At 40.4% G+C, this 17170-nt stretch overlaps 2 protein-coding genes across 2 annotated transcripts in view; one reads left to right on the top strand and one right to left on the bottom strand.

Annotated features, from left to right (window-relative positions):
- The first annotated feature begins 3228 nt into the window (after positions 1 to 3228).
- On the top strand, positions 3229 to 10415 carry LOC116039430 (placenta-specific protein 9). The gene is made up of 3 exons (XM_031284285.2): positions 3229 to 3543; positions 9042 to 9133; positions 9576 to 10415. Exons 1-3 carry the CDS (start codon positions 3480 to 3482, stop codon positions 9759 to 9761), a joined length of 342 nt encoding a protein of 113 aa, XP_031140145.1. The 5' UTR covers positions 3229 to 3479; the 3' UTR covers positions 9762 to 10415.
- A 2557-nt stretch (positions 10416 to 12972) lies between these two features.
- Positions 12973 to 17170, bottom strand: part of LOC116039428 (serine/threonine-protein kinase 32C) — a 96949-nt gene continuing 92751 nt past the window's right edge. Inside the window, exon 12 of the mRNA XM_031284281.2 lies at positions 12973 to 14802. Coding sequence (XP_031140141.1) covers positions 14583 to 14802 — 220 coding nt within the window. The 3' untranslated portion in view covers positions 12973 to 14582. The remainder of the gene's footprint in view (positions 14803 to 17170) is intronic.

Genomic DNA, 17170 nt, shown 5'->3' with positions numbered 1-17170 from the left:
TACAAATTTGAGGTACCTGTACTGTACTTGAATAACTTTTATTATAAAAGAAACTACCCAACAATATGTAAGTCCAGCTGAAATGATTAAACACTTAGTTGATTGACAGAACTGTTTGGATCGTTTCCAGTTTCTAAAATGTGAGGATTTTTCTGCATCGAGTACTTTTACTTTTAATAATTTAAGTACATTTTCCTGATGATACTTACATACTTTTACTTAAGTAACCTTTTCAATGCAGGACTTTTACTTACAGAGTATTTTTACATTGTGGTATTAGTACTTTTACTTAAATAAAGGATCTGAATACTTCTTCCACCACTGCATTTACTCAAGTACTATACTTAAGTACAAATTTAAGGTACTTGTACTTTACTTGAGTCTTTTCTTTTCATGCCAATTTCTGCTTCCATTCCGCTACATTTCAGAGAGAATTATTGTACTTTTTACTGCACTACATTCATCTGACAGCTTTAGTTACTATTTACTTTACAAATTAAGACTTTCTGCGCTCAAAAACGTAGTTTATAAAATGCAATGTTTTATTATAAATGTAACTAGCCAACAATAAAACGACCTTCAAGTACTGCTGAAATGATTAGCCAATTAAACAGTTTGGATCGTTTCCAGTCTCTAAAATGTGAGGATTTTTCAGCATTGAGTACTTTTACTTTTAATACTTTAAGTACATTTTCGTTATGATACTAAGATACTCTTACTTAAGTAACATTTTCAATGCAGGACTTTTACTTGTAACAGAGTATTTTCTTGTGTGGTATTAGTACTTTTACTTCAATTCAATTCAATTCAATTTTATTTATAGTATCAAATCATAAAAAGAGTTATCTCAAGACACTTTACAGAAAGAGTAGGTCTAGACCACACTCTAGAATTTACAAAGACCCAACAATTCCAGTAATTACTTAAGTAAAGGATCTCAATACTTCTTCCACCGCTGCAAGGGTCTTTTTTGTCTCTTCATGCTGATGAGGACGTTTGGTCACCATGACAACTGACAGGCATTACAATGAAAAAAAGAACCCTGACAGACGTATAGACAGCACAGAGAGGAGGAGTGGACAGAAATAAACGGAGAGAAGGTGACCCCGCCTCCAGCAGTCTGTCACACCACAGATCAGTGTGACGCCGGCCCACTGGACGCCATGATCCTGTGGCTGTGTGTTGGCATAGACGCTCTGTGCTTCGCCGTGTGTCTACCAGCCGAATCAAGGGTCACCACGTCAACTCTGACATACATTTACATTCAATATCATGCTGGATTAGAATACTCTTTCATTTCTACTACACATTTGCATGATATTTCTTTCACACATTGAAAGATATGATCATTTCTATGTTCCAGAGTATAAATATGTTAATATGCTCGTTCACATGACAGACTTAGGTCATGAAAACAACAGGAAACCATATTTGACAAACTGTTTTAATGAAGACTGAGTGTATTTTAAACTTTGAACAACTTTTTATCTTTAAGTTTTTTGATATTTCTAATGTCATTTCTATTTTATGGTAAAAAAAAATAAATAGCTCAAATGTATGTAATGCTATGTAAATCACAAAAATGATGTAACATTAATACCTAACCTAATAATGTTAAAACTAATATCTCAGTTTTATAGCTTTGCATGTGTTCTACAGTTTTGCATGTTTAAATTAGGACCTAACAATGTAGCACATTGGTGTTAAAATAAACAATGTATATAAGTACATATTTTTTTTATTATTGCTCTGCATGCTTATAAACCACTTTAATTACCTTTTAAAATGTAAACTACCTTACATTTTTTAGGGTTACTCTGTAATGTCTGTCTGTCACAACTCCGCAACAGTTACTGTACAGCGTTGTTTATGAATGCACACTGCTCTTGTTATATCAGCTAATAAATAAACCAGTAAACGTTTCCTGAATAATTCATAAAAATAAGCGTATTAGTGAACTAGCCATCTGCATGTTGAGGTGATCTGCTGAGGAAAGCCTACCATCTTCTTTTTTCTATTAAATGTTAAAAATCAAATGTTGTTAATACCCCTGAATGTGCCATGTTAGAAAAACCTTCCTTCCTTGTGTGATGTTCAGTGTATCAAATTCATTCTGACAGTATGACGTTGTTATTCTTTTACTTGTGTCGTGTGCTTTCAAATGTGATTTTTAATTTCCGTTTCATTTTGCCTAAGATGACATATAAGTTTCCACTAAAACTATTAATCAATGACCAAGAAGGTTGGTCATGTATGAGATACATAGAGTCATTTCTTTCTTTCTTTTTTTGTGTGTGTGTCCTGCGGCCTGTATCTCTTGGTTTTTATCTACTGACAGACAGACATGTCTTCTGGCTCTGTTCTCTCAGCTCTCCTTTGATCCCTTCACTCACTTTTCCTCCAGTTTTGTTTTCTGCTGCTTAACCTGCCGATCTGCTTAAGAGGCCAGGCGAGAGAGCAAAGCACAAGGCTGAAGACAGCCTGGCTTAATGAAGATAACCACGTTTACTACGTAACAGTCTTGGCTGTGTCGTGTTTGTGTGTGTGGGAAGGTGTGTGAGTCACGCAGACTGTGGGAGAGAGAGAGAGAGAGAGAGAGAGAGAGAGAGAGAGAGAGAGAGAGAAAGAGCGAGAGAAGTCAATTCACTGAGAATAACAGGACCCAATCAATGTGATTATAAAGGGCATTCTCTGCTGCTGAATTGATTTTGATTTCTCTGACTGCCTGCTGAAGGGAAACACTGACTTCGTTTCCCAGAAAGAGCTCAGCAGCATTTGTTATTCTCTTGATTTTTATCGGGAGAAAATACAGTTTAAATAATTCAAGCAGAAACAATTCTCTACTTCAATCTTACCTTGAGTGTAGCTGGAAATAAGTCAACTTTTGATGCGTCACGGCATTTCTTTACATTTAGCTGTAAGTCAAAAGAGGGTGTGTGTAAGACTCCAGTACTGGAATAGGAAAAAGAATATAACATTGAAATCTTTTTTACCTGGAAAGGTGTAAGCCCCCTTATGTCATGTTTTCTTCTTAAACTATGTAAAGAAATACTGATCATGTTTTTTTTATTTAACTTCAATGTGAACATTAAAATACCAGTGACCCCAAATATAACACAAAACTTCCACCACACGTTCAACTAAGTAAAACCAGAGTTCCCCTCTTTAACAGCCAGTCAGTGTGTGGCTGAACTGAGATCAGAGTCCCCTCCCCAGCACATCCCTCCCGCCCCTTCCCAGATACTGAGCTTTTTGTTCGGCATCTTATGTTTTCATTAGGAAAACTCGGCGCAACCAAGTCACCGAGGGAAGGATAAGGGAGCAAGAGAGCGAGCGCAGGGCAAAGAGGGAGAGGGGAAGAGTTGTGGAGGAGAAGAAATCATTTTGTTTTCAGTCTGGTTCTGAATTAGAGGAGAATTGGGCGCTGTTTGTGCCTTTTCTCTCACACAGTCCTCACTCGTCGTCGCCAGATTTCAACCATGACCTGTCCTTTCACCTCCTCAGTTGGACTCATCTTCATTCTGATTGGCTACGCTGCTGCAGGTAAGGGATGTAGCTGGGTGTAGTCGGAAGGAGGGAGGGTAAAGGGGTCATAGGTCAGACAGGAAGACCTGGACGACAAACAGCTGGAAATCAGCTGAGCAGATTTGTGTTCAGTGCGTTGATTTACTAGAACAGAGGATTTATGGAGTGGTAATATATTATCTGATGCCGAACGTGTCTATTCCATACATTATGTCTTTGTTGCAATACATTTTACATGTTTCACAGATGTTAGTGTGTGTAGACGATGGCTGGATGAACACACATGAAGCTGAACTGACATCATGGGTGTTCATGCACACACATGTGAGTCTGTGTGTGTGTGTGTATGTGTGTGTGTGTGTGTGTGTGTGTGTGTGTGTGTGTGTGTGTGTGTGTGTGTGTGTGTGCTCAAGGGTTGCCAGCACATCTGTTACTAATATCACTGCAGCTCTGGTTACACTTAATCTAATATTGTGTCAGCATAGTTTCAAACAATCACTCTTTCCTCCATCCATTATGTCCATCTGCCGGCTTCTAACCAGCGCGTTTGACTTTGTTTACCAGTGTTCCAATGGAAATTCACAAAAATGTGGGCCAACCCTCCAGAGCCAAATCTGTGAGTTACGGCCTCAAGTGTGAATTACGCTGACTTCATACTGAAAAAATGGCCAACTGCAGGCAATATACAGCCAAATGAACACTCACTGTATGCACCAAGCAAGCACACACACACATACACACACACACACACACACACACAAAGCATTTGGTCTTATATTTCATCTTAAAAGCTCAATTTAAAACATGAAAAGAAGTTAACTTGGGTGGAATAGTTCTTATTTAAATGGTTCATTTGAGAATAAAAAAATGCTCACTGAAAACAGGCTACAATCTTTTGTTCACATGTTATTGTTTTGTCATGGGAAGGCATATGAATAGCACGCCACTTTTAAGGACATTTTGCATGTCATGTAAACACATTTTCAGCTTTTCGCTGGTCATTTAACGCCCCGTTCTCCTGTGTTTGTTTGACCCACACACCCCATCTCTCCTCCCTAAGCGGACTTTTCTCACTCTTCATACTATGTCACAATATAAGTCAGCAGAGAATAAATGGCGTGAATTGCATTTGCAAAAAGCTAAAAATGTGTTGTGATGACACGGGAAATCCCTTCAGAAATGTACATGTTATTTATACGCCATTTGGTACCAGGCTGAAAGTGCTGAAAGCAGTTGAATTGAGTGTTGAATTGTAAGCAATGAAAGCAGAAATAATCGGTTGATTATGAAGCAGTTGAAAGGTCAGTTTAACTGTAAGTGCTGTATAGACCCCCCTGTAAACAGTGTGTATATTTTAAACAGTTCAAGTGTAGCTGGCATGTAAGCAACAACAGCGTCTGAAATGTCTATTGAGGTGTAATAGCGGAAAGTAGTCGATCTAATAGTCAAAAGTAAAAATGAGCTGGAGTGTCAGTTGACCTGTATGCACTGAAAGCAGCTAAAATGTCAGTTGAATTGAAAGCGACGACAGCAGGTTGAAATTCCAGTTGAAGTTGACGCACTGAAGATATTAAAAGTGTGTGCAATCTAAGCCAGGGGTTGATGCATAAACTGTATACGTGAAGCCAAAACATCTGGATCGCCCACTGGTGGCTGGCTGCAGTATAGGGCATAAGCCTCGCCCCCTCCATGTTAGTGGATGGGACATGGGACAAACGAAAAAATCAAATACATCTTTCCCAAATATGGTTTCTTTTATTTTATGTCGTTGTTATCACGCTGATGTTTGTTCAAGTGTTTTGAAGCATTTTTCTGATACATTTGGTTTGTATTAGTTATTTGATGCTATAAAAATGGGGTGAAACGTCATGATTGACAGCTGTGACTGACTCACTATTGGTCAGACGGGCGATGGGCGGGACTTCAATACCGCGGCGCCATTGCCCGATCACTCTGGCGCCAAAATAACCAGGATATTTTATCTTCTCTTTTGTAGCCTACAGTGGGAGGAAGTGGAGATGCTTCAGCCATCTTTTTTTACAGTCTATGTTCAAAGCAGTTGAAGTGACAGTTGGCATGTCAAATCTGACAGCAGTTGAAATGTCTGTTTAGTTAGGGATAAAGGCAGTTGAAATATCAGATGAGAGTAAAACAGAGTTAATGTGTCAGTGTATGCTCTGAAAGCAGTTGAAATGTCCTTTGAGGTGTAAGCAGCCGAGTCAAAGGTGAAGGCAGTCGAAACATTAGTTAACGTAATGGGTGAAAGCATTTGAAGTGTCAGGGCACATTTGTTATTGCACACCATATGCAGTTTCTTTCACTTCACATATTCAAACAGGCTGGTATGCAGCACACATATCTTAGAACAGGACTTTGTTCTACACTGATCGAGCTTGTGAACCCACCTAAATGTTTACCACAGTTGTTGCACGGATTTCTCAATTTTGCACTTGGCCGAACTCCCTCTCTCCTGTAGAGAGAGAGCCATGTCAGTGCACAAACCCCCCCACAGCTAGAACAGCTAGAGCACGCACATGCACACACACACACACACACACACACACACACACACACACACACACACACACACACACACACACACACACACACACACACACACACACACACACACACACACACACACACACACGGTCATTCACCTTTGTCCTCGGGTGGAGTCAGTGAGTTAGATCATCATATCTGTTTGCTGTTCCTGCGGTGTGTTTCGTTGTGGTGTGTTGGCTTATTATATGATCTCTAAACCTCCTGGAACAGTTCTGGCCGAGAAAACAAGTCTTTGTACGAGCTGCACAAATGCGAAAGCCAACTCAAACGGGAACAAATGCCTTCTCGCTGTTGGGAAACACAGACTGGTGATAACGTAACATCTCAGCCGGAGCAGCTATTTCACATCAGCCACAGTAATCGTATCTGTTCATTCCATACAACAGAGACACTTCTTCCTTTTCATAACAGCATTCATCATGAACATCAGCATGCAGCTCGATGTTGCAAGCTCTGCCAAAGACCAGCCTGTGCTGTGTTCACACTGATCACACACTGACATAAACACACACTGATACCATGATAGAGGCACAGCTGTGGTTTGGGGGGGGATTTTTTTGTGCTGATCAACAACAGCACATTCCGTTGTGGTTGTTTTGGAATGCAACAACAAAAACCACAGACTGCTGATATCTCATCTGTCACCATCAAACCAAAGCAGGTGAGGTTTAATAGGCCTAATGGTAATGGCTCTTCATGGACACCACCAATGCAGACATCTGCTTTGCCCACTCACTGAGAAAATCTCCTTACTGTACCTTCCATCCATCCATTGCTCTTTCTTGGCCTGCTTCCTGCATGTACTGAACCCCGGTTGTAATGGAGCTTGTAAAATGTTGCCATGGGATATCTCTGTCAAATCAAGGCAGCCTGATGCTAAGGCACGGCTGTACACGGGAAGACATTATGTGCACAATAAGATGTGGGATTTATTTCTGGCCGACTCTGAATGGCACAGCTTTTATTGCCTAAGGAAGAAAAGATTTTAAGGATGAGTGGTGGACTAAATGACTTGTTAGGGCGGATACTGTTTGCAGTGTGAGATCAGCAGGAAACAATTCCTATATCTACACCCATATCAGCAAAAGATGATGAAAAAAGGATTTTCAATGTGCCCTCATGAACGCTAACAGATACACTTTGTCTTCATCTTCTTTAGTCCAAGCCAGATGTGGATTTGATGAAATTAACAGCTGTAGCTGCTGCGGAAGAGCCAAGAAGATGGAAACCTGAACAAAGCCACAGTCTGTTTGTTTGACAGACTGTGTGTTTTTGTTCTAAAAATAAAGTGTGCACATGTGAAGCTCTGTTTTCCAATGAGGACAGTGAAACAGAGAGGACAGACAGGCAGGAAATGAGTTTATTTAACCCAGAAAGCTTAAAAGTCGAGAAATCTTTCTCCTTGTGCTCAAACAAGTGACCAAAATGAAAGCCGTCAACAAGAAAATTAGATTTTAACTTCAAGAAAAGCAAAGAAAAAAGAGGAGCTCAATGTATTTTGGCTCATTGGAGGTTACCTAACAGAAAACTTAAAAGTGACCTAAATAGTTTTTTTTAATGGAATGAACTCCTAACTATAGTTTTCCGAGATAAAATGTGAAAGCACATCCTTGTTTGGTCATTGGCAAGCGGCCACGGTGTGAGAGGAATGATATTGACAAAAACAGAGGCAACCTTACACCGCCTTAAGGCCTTTTTATGCTTCTGCGTAGAATCTACGGCGTACCCCCACCGGACCCTACGCCGTAGCCTGACGTGCACATCTCGAAAAATGCACGTCGCTCGGCCGTGGCTTGGTAGCGTTGCATTTCCCCTGACTCATTTCCTGGTTCTCCTTCTCCATAAACAACATGAAATCAAGGAGAGGGTTAACTTTTCCTGCTACAGATTTCCCACCGTGGTCAGAAAACACAGGGGAGACGCTTTGTTTCTCTCACTATGACTCTAGAGTCACTACTCAATCTGAAGATCACCATCACTCTCTCATTTCTCCCTCGCTCTAACACACTCCCCCCACCCACACACATGCCGGCCTTGACGCCCACACCAGCGCACAAGTATAAACATCAGGCCACTTACGTAGGCTATGGTGAAAGCTCTGCGTGGAGCCTGCGCAGAGCCATAAAACGGCCTTTAGTATCATTAAAGTCAGATAACAACAAACGCTCTCAGACATTAGCCGTCTGTGTACACTGCAAATGTTTCATCTAAATAACAGCGACAGCACCGCTGCCAGCATTCTGTCAATGAATGAGAGGTTCACTTATTTATAAAGTATAAATGCTATCAATGGGAGCTTGGCCCGCAGCCACTAAGAAGGCGCTAGAAAATGGAAGCAGAGTCCTGCCAGACGATGCAGGCTTCCCCTCAAATATGTCGGCTTCAAAGAAAAACAGATAATTGGAAGCATAACTGTGAGGGGGAAACGGCTGGAACAATGCGTGTGGCCCTCCTCACGCTGCAGGAGTCAATTCAGACCAAGAGCATTATGGTGTCCTGACTGCTCAACAGATTTAAACTCGTTTCAGACTCTGCATGAGAAAGGCAGATTATTTGAGTTGAAAACAAACAAGGGGGAACAGCTAGCCTGGCTCCATTCAACGCTGCCAAAATCAAGAATATTTCTGTAATTGTCAAACTATTCTTTTAAACTCTGAAATTAGTTATATTATTGTATTGCCCCTTTTTTATGTGTGAAATCTGTGTTTTTGGTTGAAATGTGTGCTGTTTTCCAGAAAAGGTTCAGCATCTCGCACATTCTTAGAAATGAATAGTTCTCCTAATTCGTGTTCCTAATACCTCTTTTAATGTGGAGGTAAAGTGAAATGCTCCTTTTGAAATTAGTGTTAAAGCATATGATCAATAGCGGTTGTGCTTTTTTCATGGTTTGCTATAAGAAGCTCACATTATGCACTGTAACTCACTCAGGTATGCATCTTTTCCATTTGCAGGACCTGAACCTGAACTGCGACCTCGGGCGGTGCGTTCAAGTGCCTGTCAAGAGCACACAAACCTTCACAACCGCCTGGATGTAGTGGAGAAGGTGCTGTTTCCAAACCAAGCTTAAATTCAGCACTCAGTTGTTTGAAACCTGCTTAGGATCGGGGGTGTTTTTACCCCTGCTCTTGTCATCTTCATTATGAAATGTCCGCTTTCTCTCCATCTAAGGCTGCCAAAACAAATCCTCAGCATTTCCTTTTCAAGGACAGGATGTTGACAAAGCTGTGGCTCACTGCCACATCCCAAGTCACTTACTGTGCAAAAAAACCTCATGATTCCTCAACTTTTCCCCCAAAACTCTGATAAATTAGTCCACATTCATCTGACAAACCCCACGCTTACTTTGACCTTACCTTACTAACTGTTTTATTCATTTGAATAAGTGACTGTATTATTCATGGGTGATGATTCTATTATTCATAATACAACTTATTAATGTATTATTCATATGTCAACTGCACAACTATGTCTTCTGCCCCCTGCAGAAAGTGGAGGACACAGTTGAGAAGTTGGAGGTTGAGCTGGCTGCTCTTCTGGATGCCATTGAAGCCCCAGAGTGGCGCCCCCTGTTGGACAACACAGAAAAGACAGCCGTGGATATCCTGGAAGACCCTGGGCAGTTAAACCAACCAGGCAACGGGGGTGGAACAGCGATTCAAGAACTCTTTTGAACATAGGCTTCGAAGGATCCGATCTTTGTCCATGATTTAAACACAAAAAAGTAAACTGTGTGTATGCATAAACTGTATCTGTATCCAAATTAAGTGTGTACCCTAAAAGAGGAGGCACAAGAAGGCCAAGCTTGTCTGCATTATTTACTCTTCCTAATCCTGTGACAGACTTGTCTCTTTCCCAGTCATAGCTTCCCCCTACCCCTGCTCTTCATCGCCCTCCACTGTCTGCAGACAAACTGTTGGAAATGACAAAGACACCGAGACACAAAATTACTGGAAGGAGATTTATTTCTTTATCAAAGCAGTTAAAGCAGCATTTTTTTTTAAACACACGGAGCGGTTTCAGTTGATACAGAAACAAGGCTTTTCACTAATTCTCCATCAAAATTCCTGCAGCACAGGAATCTTAATTAACATTATGCAAAATAGGATCAAGAGGAGGAAAAGAGTGGCAAAAATCACATTTTATTCTTATCGACTTCTTTTCTCAACAGGGCACTGAGATTCAAACTGTATCCACAGAGTTAAGACATCTACAGTATGGTACGCCTCAAGAGCATCCATCACAAAACGGCTGAATAGGAGACATGCTGTTGCTGGTCATACACTAGCATAATGCCTTTTTTTTTTTTAAACACCTAACGGCATCCAGAACATTAACACATAAAGAAACATGTCAGGAGGGTTTGCAAGCACGGTCCAATTAGAAATGATCACTGATATCAAGGAACAAATGCCAAAACTGTAGATTAGTAATGCAACTTAGAGAAAGGCTACAGTACACTTAAATGGACTGTCAAAATTAGTTATCCATTTACAAATGATTAACTTACTGTATAATTACACATCCACTTCAGGTCTATGTTGATTCTGATGGTGTGTCGACTGATTTAATGAGTCTTAGAAATAACTGAGCTTTCTTTTTTCCACAAATGAAACATTCAGTGTTTTAATAATGCAGCAAATTCTGTGTTGGGGTGAAGTAAAAACCTGCCCCAGTTCCAAATAAACTTCCTTTGCTGCACAGTCAATAACGCAACACTTAACCCACAACGGAGCATCACTACATAACTGCTGACCTCATTCCACTCATCCAGCAAAGGTATGAGCCTGTATACTTGAACAAAGCATTAAGACAACCTACAGGATGCCAAAAGGTACTGCATATCATCTAAAAATATCATGCCGTCCATATAACACTGGGATTATACGATTTTGTACAGTTTAAAGTTCACAAAACTCACTGTCCAGAAACAGTCACGCAGGCCAGTTATACTCTGATTTGGACTGTGTCTATAATCAGGTGAGCTATTACCAAAAGCTTGTGCATGCACAAATTAGCCAGTAGGGCTCAAGCTCCAGGCTTTGGCAAAAACCGGCTTATAATTGTAAGGGTACATGCAAAATAAGCGCAGGGCTCGAGACTATTAAATTCATCATATATTTTGGCAGACTTGGAAGATGCCACTTTATATCCCTTTAAAGAAGCTTCTTAATCTAATCATGTCTAGTGTTTAAATAAATTCTTCCAACATTTTGGGAAATATGCTTATTTGCTTTTCTTTCTGAGAGTGACATGAGAAGATGGAGACCACTCTCATGTTCTGTGCATTAAGTATGAAGCTGTGGCTAGGAGGCAATTAGCCTAGCTTAGCATAAAGACTGGAAGCAGAGCAACCGCTTCAAACTACAAGACCAGGGGCCACATGGCCGACAGAGGAAGCCAAGCTAGCACGTTTGCTAGCAAGCTAATCTGCTGTTCCATTGTCCGCCGGAACTATTACTACCACTGCTAAGCAAATTAATTTAATGTAATCAATTACTCATTACACGTTACTAATTGAAAAAGTATTTACATTGGGCTACTTTATTAATAACTCAACAGAAAAACAAATTAGTGACATTACTCGTTACTAAGCCAAGGTAAAGGTTAAAGGTGCCTTCAAACGACTCAAAACTGACCGTTAGCAGCTAGCTTAATGTTAGCCCCGGTGTCTGCCCGCAGGACTGGTGATTCCTGAATGTGAATTTGGCTAACATTAGCAAGCCAGCTAAGAACACACAACATGGTACTAAGACAACTTTGGAATATAGCACATTTCTTCTCTTTTGGTTGAGGCTAACTTCCTCACCACCACCCCTCCCTATACCAAGCTAACGTACTGGTCTGTCAACTGAACATAGAGAGACCAAACTGAGATGAACACTCCATCATCAAACTACCGCAGGACAGCGAACAAGCCCATGCCTTTATTGGTAAATTGTTATTACAATGCTACAATGTAGCTACGATCACAATGTAGACCCTAATTTGCTGTGTATTTGTTAAGCTATATCATACGTTTTTATTAAAAATGTATAATGGTGACAATATGCTGCTGTAACATGATTATTTAAAAGTTTGTTGTCATTTTATTTAAATAAGAATGTATTAGAGCTCTGTTTTTTTATTATAAGTTTTTTTGGCCAGTCTTTTACTGGGCACCCCTCATATTTAAGACACCAGAACAGGAATATAGAAGTCACAAGGTAACTTAGGCTACTGAAGGCACTCTTAACTGTAGTTTTTTTACACACTAAGGTTTCACACTACGTGTAACCCAGCTATTAAGAACTCTCTGTAAATGTAACTTTGGCTGCATCCGTCTTTCATGTGATCAGCGCCTTGCACTCCCTCGACGGTCTCCTGAAACTGCCTGGCTATCTTCAAAGTTTAGTATCCACCTACAACACCTCTAAAGCTCACACATAAAGACAAGACAATGTATCTGATTTTAAATCTGTACACAAAATGTATAATTTGTGGTTTTAGAGCACCTATGTGTAACAATACTTTTGCCATCCATCCAGGACTTCTGTGCAGCATTTCTGGAAATTCACTGCACCACAGCTGTTGTTCGCCTAATAGAGCATGCAACTTCACCTGTAATGAATTTGAAAGGGGGAATTTTTAACATTACTGTGTGTGTATGGATTAAACACACAAAATACAACATGATAATAGTGAGCTTCAGCGGGTCCTGGTAAGTGGATTTTTGAACTGGAACAGTGATTGTTTTTGGACAGAGCCAGGCTTGCTGCTTTCTTTATGCTAAGCTACGCTAATCGCCTCTCAGGTTCGTACTTAATGCACATCAGAGTGGCATCAGTCTTCTTGTATATTCTTGTAAAAATAGCCAATAGGCATATTTCCCCAAATGTCTGTTACTTTAAGGCCCCCCTCTTACCTGAAATAGATACTTTATACATAATCACAATATGATTGTATAAATGATAGTATTTTCACTTGTAGAAGGAACATTGACTTTATGTTATACTGGGAAAAAAAGAGACATACACGCACACATTTAAAGTTCCTTAGAAATGGTTATGCAAATGGTAGAAAAGCTTTGGCATATTTTGCCTACAAGTTGTGCCTGCACACTTGGAAAGAAGAGTAGAACGAAGCAGTATGAAGCTCCACACAGCTCTTTCTTTAGTTTATATGTCGAGTTCGCAGTCCCACATAAAACTGTGGTGAGTTGAATTACCTACACTGTATGCTATTTACATGGTTTTCATTCTATTAGGCCTTAGGGTTTTAAGGTGAACCTTTGCTACATGTTCCCAGGTGTTCAGACTGAGATTAATGGTATCACCATAAATGTACCAATATCACTATGACAGTCTTAGACTAGCTCATCTATACAGTTTGAAGTACCAACAGGGCACAGCTACACATTTAAGCACAGCCCTGAAACAAGCTCTACAGGGAGATGATCTTCATACTAACCAAGCACTTAAAGAGATGATGATGTCTAGTCAAGTAAACACAGCTTTCTAACATATTCTTAAAAATGTGATTGTTGGTGATTGCCATTTACAGTATTACCCAGAGCAGTTTCTGAATGCTTTCTGTGTCAGAGCATGGTGCAGGGCTAAAATACTACATCTTGGTAACCATTAAGGACACGGTGACAAGCAAAAGCCTTTCATTCTGATTGCTGTACTGATTTCCCATAAATTGCAGTACCTTATCATCCTAAAAAAAAAAAGCTCAGAGAAAGAATAGTAGTCGAACACTTAAATCGGAAAATCAAACTAACATTCTGACCTATAATGCATCCATGGCTACAGCGTGAATAACGATTACGGATTATCATTAACAGGTACCACTTTAAACAGGTTACCAACATGAAACCAGCCACACTTTCTTGGGGGACTGAAACGAAAATGTGTCTCGCAACAGGAGGAAGGTGCTCCAGGAGAAACTATTGTTCTAAATTAGGGCACACGTTATGAAAGAGGCTGGGTGGGAGAGTGAACTGAAGACACAGGCAATAACTTAAACTGAGTGCTTGCGTGTGCTGAATAATTCAGTCGTCCCCATCAGATTTTGAACAGGAAGGCTGAGAGGGGAGGCGTCTCCACCGAAACCAACAACCCCCCAAAAAACGCGGACTGCTTTTGCTCGGGATGTCATCATGCTCGTGGAGCTTTCTGCTCATGAACAACACCTCCTAGTAAGTGATACCTTATATAGTCATGCTATACTGTAACATTGCATAGAAGTTAGAGCTTACTCTAGGGCAGATGGGTACAGTAGGCGGGGACTCTCTGGAAATCTGCTTCATTCATGCCCTACCAGAAGAATGCTACAGAAGGAAAAAAGGAGGGGAAATGGTGGGAGCCATTTTGGGTCCTGCTCTGCGTCAGTCTGTGCGTTTCCTCTGCTCCTGGCTACAACAGAGGAGAGAAGTGAGGGTGTATTTATTGGCATGGCACAAACACTGCAGCGGCCAGAGAGACCTGCGATCGTCACTGTCAGGCGATGTGGCGCTAGCAGCTGCCAGGGGAGGAGCAGACCGAGCCGCACATGCTCCGTTTGGAGGAGGACTCAGGCTCCGGCTCCGGCTCCGGATCAGGTTCTGGCTCTGGTGCATCATCGTCGGTGGCCCCGCCTTCAGCCTCTCCGTCCCCGGCCTCTCCGTCCCCGTCTCCACTGGCATCATCGCCACCGGCCTCCTCTGACTGACCCTCCTCTGGACGCCTTTTCAACCTGGGATAGATAAAGAAACACACACAGAAACACATTTATAATCATGCAACCTGCATATATATACACCATATGGAAACCTCTTATGGTACGTGTCCACTGGCAAGTTTCATTTCCACGTTTTCCATTCATTGTCTCTGTGAGCAGCCAGGCAATGCATTCTGGTAGTGTTGCGGCAACTTTCGAGCAGCAGGGAGTTGAGTTGCCCGCTCCACATTTGCAAAACGTTGAGGTCCTGGCTTCTTTATGCGAATCAGGGGCATCCAGCTCGACTTGCTGCCTCTCAAAAATTCACAAAAATCTTTTAAAACTGACCACTGTTGATCTTAAATGAAGACTTAAGATTCTTCTGAACTGCACAGCCTATTTCTCACTTAAAATGTTTTAAGAAACACATTTCGGTGAACTATTACCGAAACTAACTCTTACTATATTTTAAAATAAGAGAAAGTTTCCAAACAACCGCCATGTAGTGAAGCGTTCGTCATATCATGTGCAGCAATTGGGTTGTAGGAGGGTGCAGCCTGTTTTCTTTTCTTGTCAGTGGTCATTGAAGAGAAACTGCTAACTTCTAGTGGCAAGTTCACCAAGCACCCAATGCTTGGAAGTGGGGTGATCCCTGCCGCCAAAAACGCCTATGTAGACACGTACCATTAATCTAATTCTTATTTAAACCCCTTCTGGAAGAACAGGCTTCCTTGTGAGCACATTTGGTCCTCAGAAAAGTAGAAAAATGAAACACACATGCAGAACAGCTAGTTGAATGTAATGAGAGTCCTTGAGTCTATTATATAGTACTCGTCTCTGCTGTGCATAATTCTAGATCTTATGCCCTCCATTATAAATAGAAGTAGATTGCCATTAATTAGAGCAAAAGGATATAATAAGACATTTGCCAAACAGAAGGATTTCAGTGACACAGCAGTGGCAGGACCCGGTCAATAATAGATGAGGCAATAATTCAGAGCAGTGCTGAACCAATATTCCTCCCTTTACATTGCTAAGAGGAAACATAGTCAATGATATATGAACATTATAGTGTATAGTTATGATATACTGTGTGTATTTTACTGACATATACAAAATATTAGATGCATAATATTTAGCCGCAGCAGGGTTGGCTCTTAAAAACAATTTTGCACAGCAGTGATGCTTCAGGGTACTTTGAGTGTTAGCTCCACATTCACTCATGCTTAAGTTCCAGTCAGAGTTTAAATGCAGGTGGCAGTAAGGGAGATATTTACTTCAAACTCTTCACTACAATAAAACTAATTATGTGTGAACCTTTCGAGTGAATTTTGTTTTTAAAAAGGAAAACTACGGTTTCTTTTCATAGATCTGACCATTTTTTTATGATAACATTTTACTTCCAAAAGTAATTGCTGAGGTTTGGGAACACAGCGACGAAGTCAACAAAGTTTGATAGGACAAGAAACAACGATTGGTCAGATGATCCCACAGGCTGTAATCAAACCCCCAGGTTAGCCAAATTTATTTGGAAGAGAAAACAATGCAAACGGTAATATTATTACCTACACTGTTTGATGCCAACATCTACTTTTTAATTCCTGGTTCAAGTAATTCTAAGCAAGTTTTGAGTTTGTAAAGTAGTGTGCTCATACTGTAAAAACTAACAAAATAAAGTAAACTTTAAAAAGTAATTTCAAATCCTTGATGCTTGAGTGCCCCTGTTGTACACTATTCATCAACAATGCAATACAAAAAGGAAATAGAAGAGCTTCTTACAGCTGTGAAAAAATATGTCTAATTGCAGATGTGATTGATGGTAGGGAACCAGCTCCAGGAACATCTCAGAAAAAAAAAAGATTACAATATTTGAAAAAAGTTTGCTGTCTTTTTGTGAAGTTTAATTGGCCACAGTTTGATTTCCTTTGTATGGTCTGCGTATTATGCCGTTTCCTATTAGTATTAAAAAGTATCATATGTTGAATACTTGTATACTAACTGCAACAAAAAATTGTACTATAACGATTTAGTAAAATAAACAGTGTTGCAAAAAGTGGGTATGCGCTATATGCGGCGCAGCATCATGCCAAAGCGATGGTAAAAAATAATAAAAAAAAAATTAAAATTAAAAATTATTTTTTTGGGTATTTTCTATATGTAGCTGCTGTTGTGTGTTTCTAAATCATTTCTGTATTTCCTCAATGTTATATAACATTTTAGAGGACTAGCAGGCTAGAGTAGGTGCCCTATCTCATAAGATTCCATCATATAATTTCGACATAGAAGATGGAGGGTGAGGGAGGCGCCGTGAGCGCTGAGCAAGCAGGTACGAGTAGTGAGTTGTCGTCTATGGAAAAAGATGGATAAAGCAAAAAAGCTGTCGGGGGCTAAAAATAGAAAAAGA

This window comes from Sander lucioperca, chromosome 15 (assembly GCF_008315115.2).
Source record: "Sander lucioperca isolate FBNREF2018 chromosome 15, SLUC_FBN_1.2, whole genome shotgun sequence".
Lineage (NCBI taxonomy): Eukaryota > Metazoa > Chordata > Actinopteri > Perciformes > Percidae > Sander > Sander lucioperca.
The sequence above is the reverse complement of the archived record's forward strand: the minus strand, read 5'-3'. Positions and strand labels throughout refer to the sequence as shown.

What these genes read in the sequence shown, in the direction of transcription:
- LOC116039430 (XM_031284285.2), top strand. Translation starts at nt 3,480, where the DNA reads ATGACCTGTCCTTTCACCTCCTCAGTTGGACTCATCTTCATTCTGATT. An exon ending in GATTGGCTACGCTGCTGCAG is followed by an intron (nt 3,544 to 9,041) that starts GTAAGGGATGTA and finishes TTCCATTTGCAG; the next exon opens with GACCTGAACCTGAACTGCGA. An exon ending in GCCTGGATGTAGTGGAGAAG is followed by an intron (nt 9,134 to 9,575) that starts GTGCTGTTTCCA and finishes TGCCCCCTGCAG; the next exon opens with AAAGTGGAGGACACAGTTGA.